Raw genomic sequence first — 21,027 nt, forward strand, 5'->3', positions numbered from 1 at the left:
TACATAGCTGGTTCCTGTGCTGCCCCAGCGGCCAAGATGCTGAGTCAAGAGTTGAGGTTGGGGGGGACCCCGGAGGAGAGAAAGACCCTCCTGACAGTAGTGGCAGCAGAGAGAGTCTGGGAAAAGAAGGAACTGTTGACACACTTAGGTTGAGGGGACAAGTGAACTTAAAGTAACCAACAAGGACATTTTGAAATATGTGACAGTAGAGGCTGCAGGGACTCTGGTCTGGAGCTCTTGCCCCTGCCTTCCCACTGACTTTCCTTTGTACTCTATTACAATGCTACAAGCAATTGCAGAAATGGTCTAGTCAGAGATGTGCACAAAGATTTCTACACATGGATTCTCATCAAAGTATGACTTCTTCCCCTAAAAACCTTGGAAATGGCCTTAATATCTATGCATGTCCATGAGTTTGTTGATAGTTCTTCAATCGAATGATGAGGTCTGGGGCAGCCCCTGTGGCACAGCGGTTTGGCGCCGCCTGCAGCCCAGGGTGTGATCCTGGAGATCATGGATCGTGTCCCACATTGGGCTCTCTGCATGGAGCCTGCTTCTCCCTCTGCCTATGTCTCTGCCTCTGTGTGTGTGTGTTTGTGTGTGTGTGTGTGTGTGTGTGTGTGTCTATTATGAACAAATAAAATCTTAAAAAAAAAAAAAAGATGAGGTCTGTGCTTCCTCCCCTTGGCTGCTCCAACAGATAGCATATGTCAGAAGTGCCTCTATGTCACCCCATAGAGGGTGTCTAGAGGAGGGGGATGTGCACTCTGTGGAAAGAGGCCTGAGGTGTCTGCTGGGAATGCAAGCACGGGGATATGTGGAACTGGACCAAACAGCTGCCACCTGCTTCTCTTGGAGCACTTGCCTTTGAAGCCCTGAGCCAACCTGCAAGAAGTCTGACTTCCCCGAGGAGCTACATTGCAGGAAGCAGTCAGAGTCAGCATGGGTGCTAATCAGCCACCATCCATAACTTTTCCCACCAGCCATTGACATTTGTCCCAGCAGGCCAGCTCTAAGGTGGGAAGGAAGCTGAACATTTAGGATATTTGTTCCTCCATTTCAAGAGATCCAAGGATAATGGATATAGCAAAAGGTAGGAAAAAAGGAGGTAGGCAGCTGCCTCAGATGCCCTCTGGGGGGATGTTCAGCGGGATGGGTGGTAGAAGAAGCTACAACCCTTCTTACCCACCAAAGGCATCCCTGTATTAACAATAGCTTCCATTAATTGAGCATTTATTCTGTGCCAGGCACCAGGCCATATGCTTTATTCATTAATATACATTTTGTCAGGGATCCCTGGGTGGCGCAGCGGTTTGGCGCCTGCCTTTGGCCCGGGGCGCGATCCTGGAGACCCGGGATCGAATCCCACGTCGGGCTCCCGGTGCATGGAGCCTGCTTCTCCCTCTGCCTGTGTCTCTGCTTCTCTCTCTCTCACTGTGTGCCTATCATAAATAAATAAAATTTTAAAAAAATTTTAAAAAAATACATTTTGTCAATTCTCACAACATCCTTTTCCATTTGAGGAAACTGAGGCATAGAGACGCTAGTTGACTTTCCTCCAGTCACAATAGCCAGGGAAGCACAGAGCAGGGTTTCAAATTCAGACCAGGTGCCTCTACCTAGAATTCTCTACTCCTGGAGTTCCTGAATCATGCAATAAGGAAAAAAAAAAGAAAAGAAAAAACATCTTGATTGGAAAGAAAGAAGTAAAACTGTCTCTGTTCACAGACAACATGATCAGTTACAGAAGTCCTAAGGAATCTACAAAAAAAGTTTCTAGAATGAGTAAGCAAGTTTTACAAGGCTGAAGAATAGGTCAGTATACTGTGCTGGTTTACACTGCATCCCTGTGAGATATGCAGAAAGCCCTTTGCACCGACCCTGTGGACTGACTGGGATGTGGTTGGCCCACTGGTCACAAGCATGGCTTCTGGGGTCAGCAGCCATGGCCAAAACTGCTCTGCCACTCATGGCTGGGTGACATGGGCAAACGATTTACTTTCTAGCTCCGTTTTCTTCCACTTCAAGTGGATATTAGTAGTGCATCAGGGAGGAAAAAAGAGCATCAGCTTCACAAATTTGTGGGGAGGATTCCCAGAATAAATGCACTTAAATCCCTAAGGCCAGAAACTGCCTGCTGTGGTGTTTGCATGCTTTTGTGGGGAAGAGGGGGGTGTGCACTCTGTGGAAAGAGGCCTGAGGTGTCTGTTGGGAATGCAAGCACGATAAGACACTAGGCCTTTGATATCAGACCTCCCAGCAGCATGCACTTCTTCAGGACTCCATTCCCCTCTGCTCACCCGCATCTCTCCTGCACCACACCCTTCCATAGGTCCGCGGCAGGCGTAACAAATGCACTTTAGCCTGTAATGACAGCTCGCTGCCACCAGGTGGGTTCTGGAGCCTGGGCTGTGGACCCTGTGCTCTGGAACCTGGACTTCGCAGAATGGAATTCCCGAGAGCCATGTGGATTTTTTTTTTTTAAGATTTTATTTTATTTTTTAAGACTTTATTTACTTATTGATAAACACACAGAGAAAGAGGCAGAGACATAGGCAGAAGGATAAGCAGGCTCCCTGCAGAGAGCCTGAGGCAGGGACTTAATCAAGGACCCCAGGATCATGAACTGAACCCAAGGCAGATGCTCAACCATTGAGCCACCCAGGTGCCTTGAGCCATGTGGATTTTTGATCAGAGGCCCCACTGACTTCTCTGAAGTCTGACTCCTAAAGGAGGCCAGCAGATATTCTTTGGGAATATCCGAAGCTCCAAATGGGGGTGATCTGCACATGAAAGTGCAAATTCAAGTGTCTTCAGGTGTGTGTGTGCCTGTGTGCACACATACATGGCTAAAAGATGCATAGAGATGTGCCTGTGGGATGCCAGTGAGCTGAAAGGGTGACCCTCACAACCAGCATGTGCTGGAGTACAGGTGTGAACTCACACTCCCCAGTGTGCACACCTCCTCTTGGCCAAGAGGTGCTGGACAGGAGAGCCAGTGCCTGGCCCTGCATGGAGGGCCTTCCTGCTCTTTCTTCCCCCTCAAGGAAAGTCTGGAAATGGGTCCCCAGAGCATTTGGAAATTCTAGGCATTGGGAGAACACCTGGTGGCCATCTTGGTCCACTCCCATGGGCTGCTTGAATTCTCTCAAGTTATTCATGAAAATGAAAAAAAAAAAAAGTAAGTAAATCTTTACTTGGGGGAAGTAACAATGTGAGATGCCAATGTTTGAGAGTCAGCTGGAAGCCTGAGGGATATGCTCAGCCCCTTCAGAGATTCCCGGTTGCTTTGAATGGTGGCCATCTCTTTAGGAGCTGACATTCCAGTTGTGACAGAGAATTTTCCTTTGGGGAGGGCATAATGGTGACTTTCAAAGCAGTGAAACAAACTCTCCCCTCTCCAGTTCCTAAGCACTTTCCATATTTCCTTTTCATGCAGATCAATGTGTCGACCCCTTCAGATGCTAAGTGATAAATGTTCCAAGTAATTTTTATTTTAGAATACAAGAGAGGTACAAATTATTTACAGTTGTACATATACAATCAAATAATATATATCACAGTTTCGTAAATATCATTTTAGATAAATATTTACAAAGTTAAAGTGACCATTTTCTGGAAGTAGAACACAGTTTCTTGAAAACTCTATACATTTTATACTTTTCATTATTATTATAGTTTCTTTATTTTACAAAACGCCCTACGGAATTCGGGGACGTGACCGCAAGGTGGAACAGGCGACACCAGAGGGCGCCCAGGGCCAGAGTTTGGGGAGTCAGGGGAGGGTGCGGACGGTGGGGGCGACCCCCTTCCCGGGCGACAACCCCTCTAGCCCCCAGGATCCCGCACTGCTGGGAAGTGCAGTCCCCGCGGAGAAGCCGGCCTTGCCCTCCTCCCGCAGGAGTGTGGCTAGAAGGGGAAGGGAAGCTTCTCCTCCCTCAGCAAGAAGTCAAGATGTAGGGGCGGAGGCGCGGCTCCAACTCTCTCGTGTTACAGATGGGGAAACTGAGGCCCTAGGAGGAGCAGGGCCTAGCCCGGGTCCCCCAGTGGATATCCGTCTGCCCTCGCGCTCAGTCTGCCCCGCGCACTGCACCAGGGTTTGCGCCTCGCCCCTCCCCGGGAGCCGGCTGTGGGGTAAGGGGGCCAGAAGGAGAGAAGGGTCCGCCTGCCGGGAAGAGCAGGTCTTGGGTCTCTTCTGGTTGCCCCAGTGCCCCGCCGGCCCCCAACTCTCAAGGTCGTGTCCGTGACTTGCAACATCCCGGGGCACCAGCCCCAGGGGGCAGCCGGAGGAGCCGTGCGCGCGCCGGCCCGGGCCCCGCTCCCTCCCCCAAGGATGCCGGCCCGCGCGGCCGGCGCGACAGCAGCGGGGAGACTCGGGGGGTGGAGCCGGGCGTGGGGACCCCCGAGGACCGGCTGGGTGGCCTGCAAAGGGACGCTGCCCCTCGGTGTCCTCACCTGCGAGACGGAGCGAAGACCATATGCCTAAGGGGGCACTGGTGGGGCGCCCCTACGGCGCCGGGGAGGTCGAGTCTGGATCGAGCAGCCCAGGCCCGCTCTCCGCGGGCAGCGGGCTGCAGGCAGGAGGCGGGGCGCGCGTGCGCGGAGGGGGGCGGGGCGGGGCGCGCGTGCGCGGAGGGGGCGGGGCGATGCGAGCGTGCGCGTGCGCGTGCGCGGGGCGCTCACAGCACCATGGCCGGCAGGTGGTGCGCCGCGGCGGCGGCGGCGGCGGCGAGCGCGGGCGCGTGCGCGTGCGGCGCGGGCAGCGCGGGCGAGTGCGCCTGCAGCGCGGCGCTGGGCGGCCGGTGGCGCGCGCTCTTCTGGTGGGCGCGCAGGCCGGCCAGCTGCGAGTAGGCGCTCTGGCACACCTGGCACTTGTAGGGGCGCTCGCCCGTGTGCAGGCGCACGTGGTTGCGCAGCGTGGACGACTGGCTGAAGCGGCGGTTGCAGAAGCGGCACACGAAGGGCTTGTCCAGCGTGTGGATGCGCATGTGCGAACGCAGGTTGCTGCGCGAGTTGAAGCCGCGGTGGCAGATGACGCAGCGCATGCGGCCCGCGGTCCCCGCCGCCGAGTCCGCCGGGTGAAAGTCCTCTGGCCGCGCGGGCGGGGCCCGGGAGGCAGGCGGGGAGGGGGGGAGAGAGAGCAGCCTCGTTACGACCCGCGCCGCCGCGGCCCCGCCCCCACGCACCCCCGCCCCCTCCACACGCTCCTCCCCGGGCCCCGCCCGCGCACCCCGCCTCGGGTCCACGGGGGGTGGGGTGAAGGTCTGGGCACCCTGGCCGGCGGCGCGGCCAGAGGGTGAGAGGGGCGCGGGGAACCCGGCTTGGGGTCAGATAGGAGCTGGCCTCCACACCTTGATGTGAGACCTCAGGGACTCAGTGACTTCCCCTCCGAGCCTCAACGTCCTCATCTGTAAATCGGGGACCTGCTACGACCTCACGGAGCTATCTATGCACGACTCCACGAGACGATCACAAAAAGCTGCACTTTACCTCCCTTAGCCTGTTTACGGGAAGTACCTGACTCAACGTAGCCTTCTGTAAATGGTAGCCTTCCATAAAAGGCTCCCCCCACCTCAAAAAAAAAAAAAAAACACCACCCTTTCATTTATTCATCCCACAAATATTTACTGAATGCCTACATGTACAGGGCACTGCGCCTCACCTTCCTCATTGCTGAGATGGAGGTAATAGTATTACCCCCATAAGACTGCTGTGAGCCTCAGAGAAATTACTGTTTGTAAAACATTAGCTGCAGAGCAAGGGCTGTATTAGTTCAAGGGTTTTATGAGGACACAAAAGGGATGATACCTGTGAAAGGTTTAGCTCAATATTGGCATGAACTAGGTCTTGAGCAAATGATGCCGATCGTGTTGACCGGTGTCCCCCACAACATACACACACAGGCACACTCCGCCCCACCTTCATTCAACAGGTTTATACCAAGCATCTATACCAGGGACAGAGGGAAATGCACACTATCAAGGCTGGAAGGGGGTTTAAAGATCATCCCGCCCAACATCTTGCCTTTACAGACGGAGAAACTGAAACCCAGAGCCATTCCCAACATTGTACAGCAGAACTGGAACTCAATCCAGGCCCCCACTGCTTGGCCTCTTGCCCCTTCTACCTCACCCTCTGCCTCTCTGGTGCCCCCCACCCCAGCCTGCCCTCAGACAATTTATTTTGTCCAGAAAACCCACAGCCATTGGTGTCCAGATTATGGTGGTGACTCTGGGGGCACTGGCCTGCTTGAGCAGGTAGTCTCATGGGCTCCATACTACTGAAGATTGAACCAGGGTCCCTGGAGACCAGGAGCCTCCTTGCCACAAACACATGCATACACTCATTCTCAATTCCAGGGGTCCCCTGTCATTATGGCCTCATGGAGACTACCTACCATGCTTGTTCTTTTTCTGCTCCTCCTCCAGCCCAGGCACACCAGGGATCCCCAGGAAGGTGTTGTGTGAGTTCCCATACCACACCAGCAGCTCCTGGTCAGGAGGAATCATCTACAGGGAAGAAAGCAAGGTGAAGTCAGGGAGACAGCAGTCCCGGGCGGGGGTGGTAGTAGTGGTGGCTGTGTGAGAGTCAGGGTCTCTGCACATCCTCCTGCAGCCAGGAGGTAGCTGTCCTGCACCTGCCATGGAGACGTGCATCTGGTCTCAGCCCTGAGGAAGCCACACTAACCTGCCCTAGCAAGCTGCATAAACACAAAAAGCCCTAGGATGATCTGCCCACCTGTGTCCCCCTCCCAGACCAGGCCTTCTCCCTATATCTGTCCCAGCTCTGCTGCTGGGAATGGAGCTGCTGCCCAGCCATGTAAGAATCCCCAAACTGACAGCAACAGAATGGAAGCCTTGCAGCAAGTCAACGTCATGGAAGCAGGAAACCTAGAAAACTTTTCATTTCTTACTGAGGGGAACCAGAGTAAGCCAGCCCTCTGGTGTGCAGGGCTGAGCCAGATGTTCCCAAGGAGCGGGGGCTGTGGGGCACCCTATGGTACTTGGTTACATCCTGTCTGATAATGTGCTGGAAAGTCTCTCATCCAAAACGCCCACAAGGCAGCACCACGTCACATGTACTTCCTTCCCTATCACAGGCTCTGTGTGACTCCATGCACACGTCAGATGCAAAAAAAAAGAAGCATTCGGGGTGAGGAACACCTCCACCTCAGGAAATACTGGGGGCACACAGCCTTAAACAAAATCCATCTCTACAAGGGAAAACTCCACAAATGGTGATGGTTTTCTGCTCGTCCCAGGGGAGGACCTGCACCAGGGAAATGGAGAAGGCCATTGGGAGGAAGATGTTCGCAATGACAGACCAGGGAAGCTGTGGATGGCCTGATCCTGAGGTGACCCACACTGCAGGATGTCCCAAGGGGTCCACCAGGCCTTTGGTGAAAGCCTGTTAGTCCTCCCAAGAGGGGAACCGTTAGGTCCCAACCAGCTAAGAGAAGCGAGAGAGATAGGGCGCCTGCCTGGCTGGCTCAGTCGGTGTGACTTTTGAACTCAGGTGTGACTGAGTTCAAGCCCCATGTTGGGTGTAGAGATTCCTTAAAAATAAAACCTTAAAAAAAAAAGACACTTGAAAGAGGGGACAGCCCCCACCCTCCCAAGCCTGCACCCTATACAGCTGACTTTGGCACCTACCCTAGGGGTCACTCTGTGATCTTCCCCAAGAAAGCTGGACACACCCAGGCAGCAACTGGTTTGTTTTCCTAATGAATCCTCAACCACCTCAAAGGAGTTGAAATGCCAAAATGAGATGGATACCATCACGGTATCTGAAATCACACAGTAGGACCCTCTCATGTGGGCTCCCTGGTTACAGAGAAGGCCCCGCCCCTTCCACCTGCCTCTGGCCTGCAGACTTCTGCCACATGCAGGGTCCCTCTGTACCACAGCTTCCTTCCTCTGGCCAGAGCCAGGAAGACCCTCAGGCCATCACAGGCAGCTCTGCTCACCCTGAAAGGAGAGAGTTGGGAGAGGAGGAGCAGAGGAAGGAAAGTATGAGGGGGCCTAGCCACAGCCATCCTCCAAAGACTGTCTGAGGTCACCATGTCCCTGCGCCCATGGCTCATGAAGCATCAGGTCAAGCCCTCAGGGTCGCTGAGTGACTAGAAGGCAGGCAGAGAGGGCCAGACCAGCTCGGATGTACAGAGTTTGACTCTGGAAGAAACCAGTACCATCCCTGAACCCAAGGAAAATCAGGTGAAGAAAGCAGACAGATTAGAATCTGGCACCATAGCAAATGTCCTCGAGGCCATTCACAGCCACGGCCATTGTCCTGGAGGCCAGTGGCAGGACAGAGCTGGAGGCGCTGCCAGAAAGCTAATGGAGAAGACAGAGGTTTTGTGAGTCCCCTAGAGAAGAGGAAATTGCAACTAAAATATTTAAGATCAATTCATTGTGAAGGAAGCTGCTCTCTGCATGACGGTACAGATGGGCCCTCTGCTACCTAGTGCCTGGGTGACCTTCGGCAAGCACATGGCCTCTCGAAGCTTGTCTCCTCTATTGAGAGGGTGGGGGAACATGATCCCTGAGGTCCCTCAACTCTGAGACACTGATTGTAAGTCACCTTGGACACTATCCCTGACCCTTGGTTTCCCTTTTCAGAATCATGATTCTTCAAAACCAACCAGTCCCCCCCACCGCCTCATCAGACCTGTCTGAACAGGAGACAATGCTACAGAGGTCACACACGTCAGGGTCCATGTGGGCTCCCCACCTGCTGAGCATGTGACCTTGGGCAAGTTGCCTTATGTCTCTGGGCCTCAGAATTTATAAAACCGGGATAGCACCACTGCTCTGGGCTCACTGGGTCAGGGCTCAGCGGAGCCCTGCATATAAAGCATTGCAGGGTGGACGGACACAGAAGCATGTGTTCTAATTTTCCCTGAGCACAGCAATGTCTCGGGAAGCTGGCCAGGCTCTCTGGGGCATCGAGTCCCCAGGTTGTCCCCACAGGGCCTGCAGTGTGGCCTGGTTAAAACCTAGGGTGCCTGGCAGCTTTGCCTTCAGAGACTGGCAACAGTACAGGCTGGGCCCGAGGGCCCCAAGGACAGGAGCCCCTCCCTGGGCATCCCCAGGGAGAACACAGCCCTGCAGGGGAGGTTCAGCAAGTCCCCAGCAGATGTCACCTGAGTTGCACCTCCACCTCTGGGGGAGGGGGAGGAATCAAATATGGAAATTAGCACCAGCCTTCTCCTTGTAATTGACAATGACAACTGTTATTTAATGTTAATTGGGGGGCACCTGGGTGGCTCAGAGGTTGAGCATCTGCCTTTGGTTCAGGTCCTGATCCCTGGGTCCTGAGATGGAGTCCCATACGGGGATCCCCGCAGGGAGCCTGCTTCTCCCTGTGCCAGTGTCTCTGCCTCTCTCTCTGTGTCTCTCATGAATAAATAAATAAAATATTTTAAAAAACGTAAATTTGGGGCATCTAGGTGGCTCTCCAACCCACTTTGATACCCAAAGTCAGATGCTTAACTGACTGACTTTGGCTCAGGTCACGATCTTGGGGTCCTGGAGTGGAGCCCTGTGTCAGGCTCTGTGTCCAGAGGATAATCCGCTTGTCCTTCCCTCTGCACGCGACTCTGCTCATGATCTCTCAGTCTCTCTCAAATAAATAAGTAAAATCTTTTTAAAATTAAAAAATATATATATATATAATAAATGCAATAACAACAGTGGTAATGTATGAGGAGAAGCCAAGAACTCTGGGCTTGCACAGATTCTAGTATTATTCAACATGATTGTTTGGAATCTTGTTTTCTAAATAAGAGCTTTGATATTGACTTTAATATAAAGTGCATCACTTATTAACAAACACATTTTTAAAAATGTACTAAAATAAATCTTACTAGTTAATTTCAGAAAGTAAAACCACAATGCAGACACATTGACAAAAACGTGTAAATACATCAAAAGGATAAAGGATGAAAAGTGGCTCTCTCCCCTACCCTGGACCCCCAACCACTGTGGCCAGTTTTCTGTACATCTTTCCCCAGAAGGGTTGGTCATTTTAAGATTACTAAAATACACTGATTTAAGGTTCCTAGGGAGCAACGTGATGGATAGACTGGCTTCTATTTTTCCACACGAGATATCGGATTTAAAAAAAATAATAATGAGCATTTATTACGTTTATACTATATATTTATTAAAAATTAAAAAGAAAGAAAATCTAGGGGCGCCTGGGTGGCTCAGTCAGTTAAGCATCCATCGCTAAATTTTGGCTCAGGTCTTGATTAGTTTAGGCCCCAGTTGGTTCCACGCTGAGCATGAAGCCTACTTAATAAAAATCTATTAAGAAGAATCTACTGGAGGGTGCTTGGGTGGCTCAGTGGTTGAGCATCTGTCTTCAGCTCAGGTCATGATCCCAGGGCCCTGGGATGGAATCCTGAATCGGGCTCCTCAAGGGAGCCCGCCTCTCCCTCTGCCTATGTCTCTGCCTCTCTCTGTGTGTCTCTCGTGAATAAATAAATAAAATCTTAAAAAAAAAAAAAAAAGAATATACTGGAATTGAGAATGACAGAGATACTGAGAAGCCACCAGCACCAGGGAGGCCAGAAGTGGAGTGTCTGTTGGCTCTCAGAGTTCTGGGAAGCTAGTGGCAGCCCCTGACCTGGACACCTGGTCTCTGCTTGCTCGCTGGTACCCCTCATGCGGTAACTGCAGACATCAAGACCAGGAGACCCTCAGGACCAGCAGCCTCTTCCCTGAGATCCCAGGTTCCCAGGGGCTTGGCAGCTGACTGCCTAAGAGCAAAGAACAGCCACTGTCCCCCGCCCCAGGCCTCCCAGTCCGTTGATGCTGTGGGTTCTTTACAGCCAACACTCTGGCATGGCCCTGCCAGGACTCTCCGTTGGGGCTAGGAGAACCAGAATTACAAGTGCTCTTCATTCACTTCTCTAGGCACCTGGCTCAGGACATATGATAAACCAAATAATTCTCCCAAGAAACTGAATCCCGTACCATAAAGCTTACCTCCCCAAGGTTCTGGGAGAATGTCAGGGACTGAGTCTTCCCTTGACAAATTACATACTCTCTCAACTCATGCTTCTAATTTTTTTTTAAAGATTTTATTTATCTACTCATGAGAGACACAGAGAGAGAGGCAGAGACATAGGCAGAGGGAGAAGCAGGCGCCACGCAAAGAGCCTGATGTGGGACTTGATCCCGGGACTCCAGGATCATGCCCCAGCCCGAAGGCAGGTGCTAAACCACTGAGCCACCCAGGGATCCCTCAACTCGTGCTTCTAGACCTTCCCTACCAGCCGAGACGTTTGTCCTGCCCAATTTCTGAATTTTTATAAATGGAAACTGATCGGATTTTGGTTTGTTTTCTTAATATAAATTTATGTCACACTGTTGAACATGCTCCCAGGAGGCTCTGACACCCTCCTTTTCCCCCCAGGCGGTGCAGAAGCCCTAGTCTAGAAGGATCTCAGTGGCATCTGGATGAATATCAATTTCCATTGTACCACAGATGTCCTGACACACCAATTAATAGAGTTCTAGCAGATACATATTGGCCACGGAGGCCTCCCAGCATGGTGACCAAGGGCTCTCTGCTCTGGGGTCAGACAGGCCTGGATTCAGATCACAGCTCAACAACCTCCTGTATCTACTCAGTTTTGTCATCATTAAAATGGGGATAGTGATAGTATGTCACAGAGCTGAGAGGACTCAATTCTTAAAATTTGCTAAGAACCTTAGCATGGTACCAGTGTGTGGTAAATGCCCCATGGATGATGGCGTTATTAATGATGCTTATTATTAATAATCAGAGTGCCCTAACTGCATCCACCCATGAGCAAAGTCAAAAGAAAAATAGTGCCAAGAAAAGCAGACATGGGATTCTGGGGCTGCAGGATAAATCACTTGGGTGCTTGAAATGAGAAGGCAAGTAGCAGAAAGTAAGAGCCCATACTTCAGGGCACAATAATCTGCCAAGACATAGAGAGGGGACAGATGGAAATTTTCTTTCCAGTTCTAGAGTCCAAAGCTTTCATAACTTATTCCTAAATCCTTTCCTTGCACTGAAGTTTGGCATCAAAGGTCTTGCTTGCTGGGGTAGCTGGTTTTGTTGAGAATGGGGTCCATATGTTTCCTTTTTGATCCACCTCCCATCACCTGCAGAAAGACTTATTCATTCAACATTGAATGGTCACTTTCTATGTGCTGGGCACTTCCTAGAAATGTCATTTTCGGCACCTCACATTATAGTAAGTTCTTCTGTGGTTGAATCAATGAGGAGAATGCCCCCAGGAATAGCATCTGTAGATCCAGCCAGATGCCAATCCCACCTGAGGGTTCTCCACGGACTGGCTGGCCTTGAAACCTCATCTCCATTTGGAGGGCTATTATTTTGACTTTGTGGAAAATTTGAGAGCAGCCAACAGTGTGTCCTGCTTATTGGATAAAATGTGCCTTCCTTTTTTTTTTTTTTTTTTTTTTTGGCGAGTAATGGGTTACAGTTATGGAATATAAATGGCAATTCTAAGTGACAGAGAGAGTAAGAAAATGGATCACGGCAAAGACCCATCCCCTTGGCTAATTCGTACACATGCACAGAATAAACCGTCCATGTATTCCAGAGACTTCAGGGAGTGGCCTGGGGGACAAGCAATTTCTTCTGGTGAAGCCTAGGAGGGCCCATGAACCCTGGCCCCTGCCTAGCAGCACCATGGGGTTGTCATACCGGCCCAGATACACCGCTGGTGCAGTAAGTGGAATCTGACATTGCCGCAGAATAGTTTGAGAAAACTGCCACCATGAGAAAGGTGCCCAGCTTTGCTGATTAAAACTAAAATGATTAAAAGTAGAATGACAGTGAAGTGATATTTTGTGTTTCCTTGTCCCTCAAACAGTCCTCAAACAATCTACGTAGGTTTGCTACCTCTGGGCAAGCATTAGCAGCAAATCACGGTATCTAGCTCACGGTATCCTATATGATGCTATTTCTTTTTCCCCATCCTCTTTTATCAAGTTAAATCCTGATGAAATATAGATGACTTTTTTTTTAATCTTATAAATTCAGATTATTGCCTGGAGATAGTATTCAGCCATTTTGCTCTCTGACTTTGGATTTCTGTAGAAATTTCCTTCCTTCCTTCTTTCCTTCCTTCCTTCCTTCCTTCCTTCCATCTTTCTTTCTTTCTTTCTTTATTTCTTTCTTTCTTTCTTTCTTTCTTTCTTTCTTTCTTTCTTTCTTTTCTCTGCAGAAATTTTGATTACTGTTTCCTGGCTCTGCTGAGCCATCAGCCTGTGTGACCTGTGCAGGGAGATGAGCTGACACCTCCGAGTCGGCCCCAGCCAAGAGTCCTTTGGCCTGAATCTTACAAGCATTCCCACTGTCTCTTGTGCATGCATGTGTTTGAGTGGAGGAATGGAACGACTATGTGTCATCTCATCTGTATCAGGATGGCAGGAAGCAGTGCACGAATGTGAGGATGTGTGTGTGAGCCTGAGAAGGTGGGAGGGGTGAAGATCCTGGAGGATGCTCTCTGCTGGAAGTGAGGTTCAGCCACACCTGAGGCTGATTCTAGAATGTCTTGTGGGGAGTTCTTGTTCCCACAGGGTGGTGGCCCAGCCAGATGATCACAGGAGCCACCTTTGTCCTAGGCTTGGGACACCTTCAGTACTACCTTCACACGGCCCCACTCTGTTCCACTTCATTTGAATGCCAGTCCAGAAACTGGGAACCTTTTTTACCCTCCACTTTCAGTCCTCCCAGAGTCCACCTCTCAGCTGGGACCCACACTCTGACCACACCAGTCCCCAGGCCAAGACCATTCTGCTGTCATCTCTGGGATATTTCCTGGACCCTGGTTCTTGAGGGATAACTGGACCTCAGTTCCAGAAGCTGCTAGGCCCCAGTACCCCTCAGGCCTTAGAAGGACTTGAGGCTCTGAGTTCCAGGGAGAAAAAAAGGACTGTAGGGAAATCATTCTCTGGCCCTGGGAGACCTCGTTCGAACCTCTCCAAAACTCAACCAAGCCCAGCCCCACCCCAGAGGACATTGTGGAAGCATGAGGTCTAGGCAAGGGTTGGGGGGGAGCATCCCTCCCCCTCCCCCACAGCACTTCCCACCAATCTGCCATGAGCAAGGAGGGCAGCTTGTCCCACTCCTGGGCCAGATGCTGAGCAAATTTCCTGCCAAGAAACACTGTCCAGGGAGGGTTCCGACAGCATGGCCCCACCATGGCTACCACCACTCGGCTTGCTTTGGGCCATCAGCCCCTCCTCATACACCACGAGCTTTTCTGCCTCTGCCTGAGGTCTCCCGATGGAGAACACCTCCTTTTTCCATCCTGCTGAACCTTCCAGTGACCTCGGCCTGGCTTAGCTACCCACAAACACAGGATGTGATATTTATCTGCTGCTACCTTTCCCTTTCCCTCACCTCTAAGAAATTCCACCCAGCACAGGCATTAGTACTAACATTCCCCCCCCCCCCGCCCAGTGCCCGGTAAGAGCCTCTGCCACCAAGTGAACCCAGCATCCTTGTCTGCAAACTGTGGATAATTGAAGAATCCTCCCTCGTGGATTAAACATGCAAGGATTAGAAAGGATAATGCAGACACACAGCCTAGAAGAAGCCTTACACACCGAGTGATAGATGTGCCATAGCTGAGGCTAGAGTCATGATCCGTGTGTCATCAGTGTCCCATGCATGCAGAACAAGGGACAACACACAGCTAAAATGCTGCAGACCCTCACTGGGGACCTCACTGTGGAGGTGCTCATGACATCCACAATGGCATAAAGTCTAAAGTTCTGTCCTTTCTTATCTACAGCCCAGAAGCTGCCACGAAGCTCATGCTCCCAGAGACCAGTCCTACGGCCTGGGCAGGGCCAGAGGGGCCAACATCAATGCTCCTCCATCTCCCGAAGTCCCTGGATATGGCTGCCTGCACGCCTTCTCCTGGCTGTCTCCCTCCCGGGCTTCATACACAACGGCACACACACTCACCTCAATGGCCTTATAGAAGATGCTGGTGCCAATCTGGACAACCTCCAGGTTCTGTTCCTGCTCATTTCGTGCGCACTTGATGTAGGTCATCCAGCTTCGGTGGTCCTCCTGGCTGGCATCAATGAAGTAGCGCACCGTGCCATCCTCATTAAACACCTGCATGCAGGTAAATTAGGGACCTGGGAGTGAGGCAGGCTGGGTCACATGTGCCACCTGTGGCCAGGCCAGGCCCGTGCTGGCATATTTGCACACACTCTGTTCTCACAACAGCCCCAGGAAGGGGGAGCAGCTGTCATCATCTCAGTTTTCCGGCTGAGAAAAGGGAGGCTCTGAGCAATGCAGTGACTTGCCTGAGGCTAGCCAGCTAGAAGTGACCAACAGAGTCGTCTCCAGGGCCCCACAGACTCCTGCTGCCATGTGCTCCCTTTCACCGAAAGAAAAAGGTTCATAAGGGATCAGTGACTCAACAAAGTGGCATCCAGCTAACTCCCTGGAGATGTATAGGTGCTCCCGAAAGCAGCGGAGAGCACAGACCAGGACCTCCAAGGGGGACACAGGAACCTGGAGATGGAAGGCTGCCTCACCGTGGCACCCTGGTCTGTCCTAAGCACTCCCGTGGGAGCTTAGCTTAAGAGTACTCAGAGATCAAACTGGACCCCAACTTCCTAACCTAGCAGCAAATGGAGAAGATAACTACTGCCCAGGCCTCCAGGGAGGGAGGAGGTGAGGTCAGAAGAAGCGTCTGGACCTTCTCTCTGTTCCCTTCCTCCTGCTCCTGTGACCAGAGGCAAGATTTGTCACATTGGGCTCCTCCAAGGACTGTCTATGAGGGCTGTAGGGGAGATTCATGATGGGAAGGAAATGAGAGGGAGAGGGTGCGCCAGCCTGGCCTCTGCAAGGTGAGAGCCCCAGGAGGAGGAAGTGCTTTGGGAGTGGCTTTGTCCTAATGGTGGCCCACCGTGGCTTCTGGCACTGTCAGCAGAGAGGAGGGTCAGAAGGCCCTGGATGGAGGCCTCGCTGAGCTTCAGTTTCCTTCTGTAAAATGGGAATAATAATTCACGGGGCTGAGATCATTTGATGAATGCGAGCCCCTGACTCAGCTGACTCAAAGCCAGTTGGTCCCGGATCATTTCCAGCCATCATTATTCTGCCTGGGTTGAAAAGCCCATTCTTAGGAAGCACTGGCCCCTTCCGTTCTCCATACTAGCCACCCTCACTCCCAGGCTAGGGTGGTGCAGAGGGGCTTCTCTCGCAGCCTCCTCCAAAGAAAAAGAATCCAGGTGGCTGGGAGGTCCCTCCCAGCGTTGGCTTCCCAGCTCTCCGCACAACCCGGGGCAAGCAGGCAAGCGACAGGGCCTCCTGGGTCTCAATGCCCTCTGTGAAGTAGGGCCAACAGCAGTCCCTAGGGTTGGCCAGAGGAAAGACTGTAAGATTTTCAAACAATGGCTTTAGCAGCATGGTTTAGGGAGGCACCTCAAGCCATAGGGCAGTAGGATCTCCCCTCGGGGAGCAATGGGTCTCAGGCACCCCAAGCGCCCAGCAGGGGCGACAGGGACAGAGTGGCTACTGTCTGGGGCCAGTCCCAGCTGTACCCCTCTCCTCCCTGGCCCTCACCTACCTCCCACATAAGATTGTTGTTCTTGCAGATGTCCACGTGCTCCGGGGCGATGACTCGGCCAGTGAAGGGACCCATCTCGGTGCCCGCTTTGATCCACGTCTTGGAGAAGATGCCGAGGCCCTCGCCTGGGATGGAACTCTGTGCGATGATCACCTCCGCCGGCAGCACCAGGCTGGACAGCTTCTGCACCTCTGTGACCGCCACGGGGGTGGGGTGGGGTTCCAGGTCAGAGTCTGAGACTGGGGACAGCCGGCCCTTCCCCGCTGGAGACCCAGGCCAGTGCTGCCCGGCCAGACCAACCTCAGGCCCACCCTGGAATAACTCGGGAGAAGTCACTGGGGTGTGTGTGTGTGCACAGAGGAGTGGGGGAGGTGGAGGGGCTGGTGTTCAGCTCAGGAGTCTCCTCTGTTTGCATCCTGGGGACACTCTGTACCCTCCAAAGCTCTCGAGAGGTGCTTTGGGGCTCATTTCTAAGGTGTTTGTTTGTTTTGTCTCTCCACTAATTCTCAAAGCATCCACAACTATCCTGCCCTCCACCCTGCAAGAATTTAAGAACTACTGTGCCCACAGCAGCCTGTCGTTTTTTTTTTTTTACAAAGGGTAAACTGAGGCCAGCTCCCATGAGGAGGTGATAGTCAAGCCGAGACCGCCCTTCCGCGTGAAGCCGGGCGCTCACGGTGCCTCTCTGCACTGAACACAGGGCGCTGTCGAAAGGACCCCTCCTGTGACTCGGAGCTCTGGCTACCCATTCCGGGGTGCGGGATGCCTCGCGGCGCCTCGGGCCAGCCGGCTACAGCGCTGGGAAGAGACCTCAGGCGGAGAAAGCTCAAAAGGAACGCGGACTGCCGGTGTGACCCCGGGGGCCACCTGTGTCTCCCGGGGTGCCCGGGATCTGGGGTGCCAGAAACGGTGGCGCTGGGGCCCAGGCCAGCCCTGAAGTCGCCTCTCTGGGCGGGAAAGAGCTGGGCGGCCCCCAGCCTCCCCTCCCTCCCCCCCGGGGGTCCCTGCCGGCCTGGCAGCCGGAGTGGGGGCGGCCTCCGTGTCTTACAAGGTTCCCCTCTAAGCTACCTGGGAAAATAGGCGGCGAGCCGGCCGGCTGAAAGGGGGGGGTTAAACGGTGTCCATTGCGGCGCGGCCGGCAATTTGTCACGCTGTTAAAGTGATAGCATTCATTCGGCTCCATTCGAAAGAAATTGCTAATTCTAAATTCATTAGCCCTGGAAGAATGCTGTAGCAGTAAATTGTAGCTCAATGCGGAGGGGACTTGTTTAAAAGGGGCCGAGGAATTCCCCTTACAAAAAGGGGGGATTAGATGGTTGACATAGCGTGAATGGAAGTGGAATTAGTCTGCACGGTAAATTAAGAGAGGAACAGAAATCGTCACGGGGGAAGAGAGGGCGACGCGCAGAGATGCCAGCGCCGGGGAAAGATATTGTTTGCAGGTTGATGAATGAGGAATAAGAACTTGAGACATCTTAAAGAAAAGAAACTTTTCTCGCTCTCTTTCTCTCCCTCGCTCCCTCGGCGGCTTTCTCTGCGGCCCGCCCGCCCTCCGCCCTCCTCCCCAGCCCCCCTGCCTTTTTAAAGTTCTCGGTTTAAGTGGGAACTTTCGCGGGTCAAGCCCAAGTTAACTAAATGAATTTTAAACCCCTTCTTTTTGAGTCAACTGCTATTACACGCCTAGTAAGGCTTTAAATGCCGGGAACCCGCCGGCTCCAAGGGGTGAGGGGCGGGCAGGAGGGGGGCGCGGGGGGCGCGGGGGGCGCAGGGCCCGGGCAGCCCGGACGCCGCGATGCCCTCTCCAGCCGCGCCGGGCGCCGAGCCGCTTCCCGCCCCCGCTCGGGCTTGGAAACTGAGGCCCACCGCGCGTCCGCCCCGCCCTGGTTGGCGCGAGCTGCCGCGGCCCCGGGCGTCGCCAGGCTGGGAACCCGGCGCCGCCGGGGGGAAGGGGCGCCCCGGCCTCGACGGCGCGACTCACCGCCGGAGAAGGACTGCGCCAGGACCTCGGCGGTGAAGGCTGTCTTGGGGCTGGCGTGGTGGCTCTTGTCTTCGAACAGCTGCTCGCCCAGCACGTTGCGCCAGCGGCCGTACAGGAAGCTGTGCAGGATGTCGGAGGTGATGACCTCGGCCAGCGCCAGCCCCGGCGCCTTCAGCCCGGTCTTGAGCACCAGGGCCTCAGCCGGGAGCACGGAGCCCATCATGGGCGGTCCGGGGCTCGCCGGCGCCGGGGACGGACGGCCGGGCCGACGCGGGGAGGTGGCGGGCGAGAGGGGAGCGGAGGCGCGAGAGCAGAGGGCTGCGCTGGAGGAGAAGGACGAGGGGCAGGGGGAGGACGGGGACGACGGCGGGGAGGAGGAGGAGGAGGAGGGGGAGGACGCAGGAGGGAGCGGGAGGCGAGGCGGGCTGGGAGGAAAGTGAACGAGGGGGAGCGAGGCGGAGAGGGAGCGGGAGATGGAGAAATCAGCAGAGGTGGCTGACGGCGCGGAGGGCTGGAGAGCGGGGTGGGGGTGGGGGTGGGGTGGGTGGAGGCGGAGGCGGGTGCGGCGGGTGCGGGGGTGCGGGCGGGTGGGAGGCGGGTGGCTGCGGAGAGACGGCGGCAGGGGCTCTCGGACGCGCGCTTGCCTCTCACACACCGGCCCGGACGGTCTTCCCCTTGGCACAATCTCAGCGCCTTTATAGGAGCCGCAGTGACCCTCCTAATTGGTTATTAATGACCCCCTGACGTCGGACAGACTTGTTGTACCCGGCCGGGCCCGAGGAGCCCTCGTCGCGAGAGCTCAAGGGGCGGGGGCGCGCGGGCCGCTCCGAATTGTCCCCGCTCGCTCCTCCCGCCCCTGCCGGGCCCTTCCTCTCCCCCCCTCCTCTTCCTCCTCCTCTCCCCGTGGGAAGCGCCGGGCAGGGAGGGAGGCCCAGCCCGCGGCCAGGAGAGGAGGGGACGGAGCCGGGGAGGGGGCGCGGCGAGGCCCGCTTGGACTCCAGGGACCCGACTGGGCAGGAGGGGACGCCCGCCCGCCCGCCCGCCCGCCCGCCGCCCCAGGCCGCATCTGCGCTCCCCATCCCGGCCCGCCGGGCCCGGTGTCCACCTCGCCTCAGACGCCCGCCCTCCCCGCGCGCCCGGGCCCTCCGGAGCTCCCGGTCCCAGAACGCAGGCCGCGCTGCTGGAGCCCGGCGCTTCGCTTCAAACGGGCCGCTCAACCGTGCCGCTCGCTGCTCGCCCGCGGAGCGTGAAACTTGCCCGGGCGGCGGACAGGGCTGCGGCCAACATTGGGGCTGGGCCCTGCCCGCGACGGCGTCATGGTCATCCGCTCCCGACTCGGGCGGCTTGGGACCGAAATCCTCACTGACCGTGGGTTGCCCAGAATAGGCTTTTCGGTTGGAGACCGGGGTGGGGAGGATGGAAAGGGGTCTCCGGACAGTCCTGAGTGGGAGCAGCGCGCTCCAGTGCCATCGATCTCCGAACCTGCAGGCGGCTCCAGGCCGGGCTGCAGTGCAGCTGGGCTTGGGGCTCCCGCCTCCCAGCTCCTTCATCAGCTGCGACCTAGGGAAGACCGCTGCGTTCTGCACTCCTTCCTTCTAGCCTCCTAGTTCTCGTTCTTTCTCTTCCGACCTCCCCCTTCTCTCCCTTTCTCCCAACCTCCCCCCCCCCATCCCACCAGGATGCTTTCTGCCGGAGGTTCCAAGGCACCCGGGTGCCAGCACGGTGTCTCCCGGTTTCTTTTCCTGAGACAAGGAACTGCTGAGCCCCGAGCCTAGGAGAGAAGGCCACCGCTTCCTGTGCTTCCTGGAGCCTTTGCCGACTTCTTGGGTTAGCCTCAAACCCCCGACTCCCGCCCTAGACACTGGAGGAGCATCATGGGGACACCTCCCTACCTCCCTGCAATTTCAGATTCCTCTGGCGGAGCTGAGTTTTCTGGATCCTTGGGGCATGGGTAGGGCTCACCAGTTAGCTAAGGGAATCAGAACTCTCCAGGCTTTCTCTGCAGCACGGGACCTTGGACAGAGGGTCAGGGGCCTGGCCTTCCCATAAGGAGTCACTGTTCTCATGCCCCTTGGCAAAGAACCCCTTCCGGGGTGAGGTCTTGGCTTTTGCTAAGCCATCCTCACACCTGCCGGCCTTGGACCCCTGGCCTCCGCGCAGGCAGTGGGGGCCAGCGGTTTCTGGCATCCCGGTGTCCGAATCTCCGCATAGAGTAAGGAAGGCGGCAACCGCCGACCTTCAGACACAGAGCCCGGGTAAGCTCCGAGGCTGATGCCCAAAAGATACTGCACCCGGCGCAAGGCACGACCGTCGGGCCTGGCGCCAGCAGAGGGCAGCGCTGCTGAGGAGCTAGCGCAACTCATGGGTTAGGGTCCCGGAACCTCAAATCTCTTCCAGATGCCACCAGCGAGTCACCACTGGCTCAGGCTTGAACCGAGGTTGCCGTCGG

The 21,027-nt window shown here is 54.7% G+C and overlaps 1 protein-coding gene across 2 annotated transcripts; it reads right to left on the bottom strand.

Annotated features, from left to right (window-relative positions):
• Positions 1 to 1,245: 1,245 nt before the first annotated feature.
• On the bottom strand, positions 1,246 to 19,085 carry PRDM12 (PR/SET domain 12). Of its 2 annotated transcripts, XR_011999807.1 has the most exons (6): positions 18,579 to 19,085; positions 16,601 to 16,791; positions 14,983 to 15,138; positions 6,398 to 6,509; positions 4,456 to 5,089; positions 1,246 to 1,442 (listed from the first exon to the last, which is right to left on the bottom strand). XR_011999807.1 is itself a non-coding variant. In XM_026009228.2 (5 exons), exons 1-5 carry the CDS (start codon positions 18,799 to 18,801, stop codon positions 4,680 to 4,682), a joined length of 1,092 nt encoding a protein of 363 aa, XP_025865013.2. In that variant the 5' UTR covers positions 18,802 to 19,085; the 3' UTR covers positions 2,514 to 4,679. The 2 variants fall into 2 exon arrangements, 1 of the variants encoding a protein (XP_025865013.2); XM_026009228.2 differs by lacking the exon at positions 1,246 to 1,442 and having other exon boundaries at positions 2,514 to 5,089.
• Positions 19,086 to 21,027: the final 1,942 nt, after the last annotated feature.

This window comes from Vulpes vulpes, chromosome 2, assembly GCF_048418805.1.
Source record: "Vulpes vulpes isolate BD-2025 chromosome 2, VulVul3, whole genome shotgun sequence".
NCBI lineage: Eukaryota > Metazoa > Chordata > Mammalia > Carnivora > Canidae > Vulpes > Vulpes vulpes.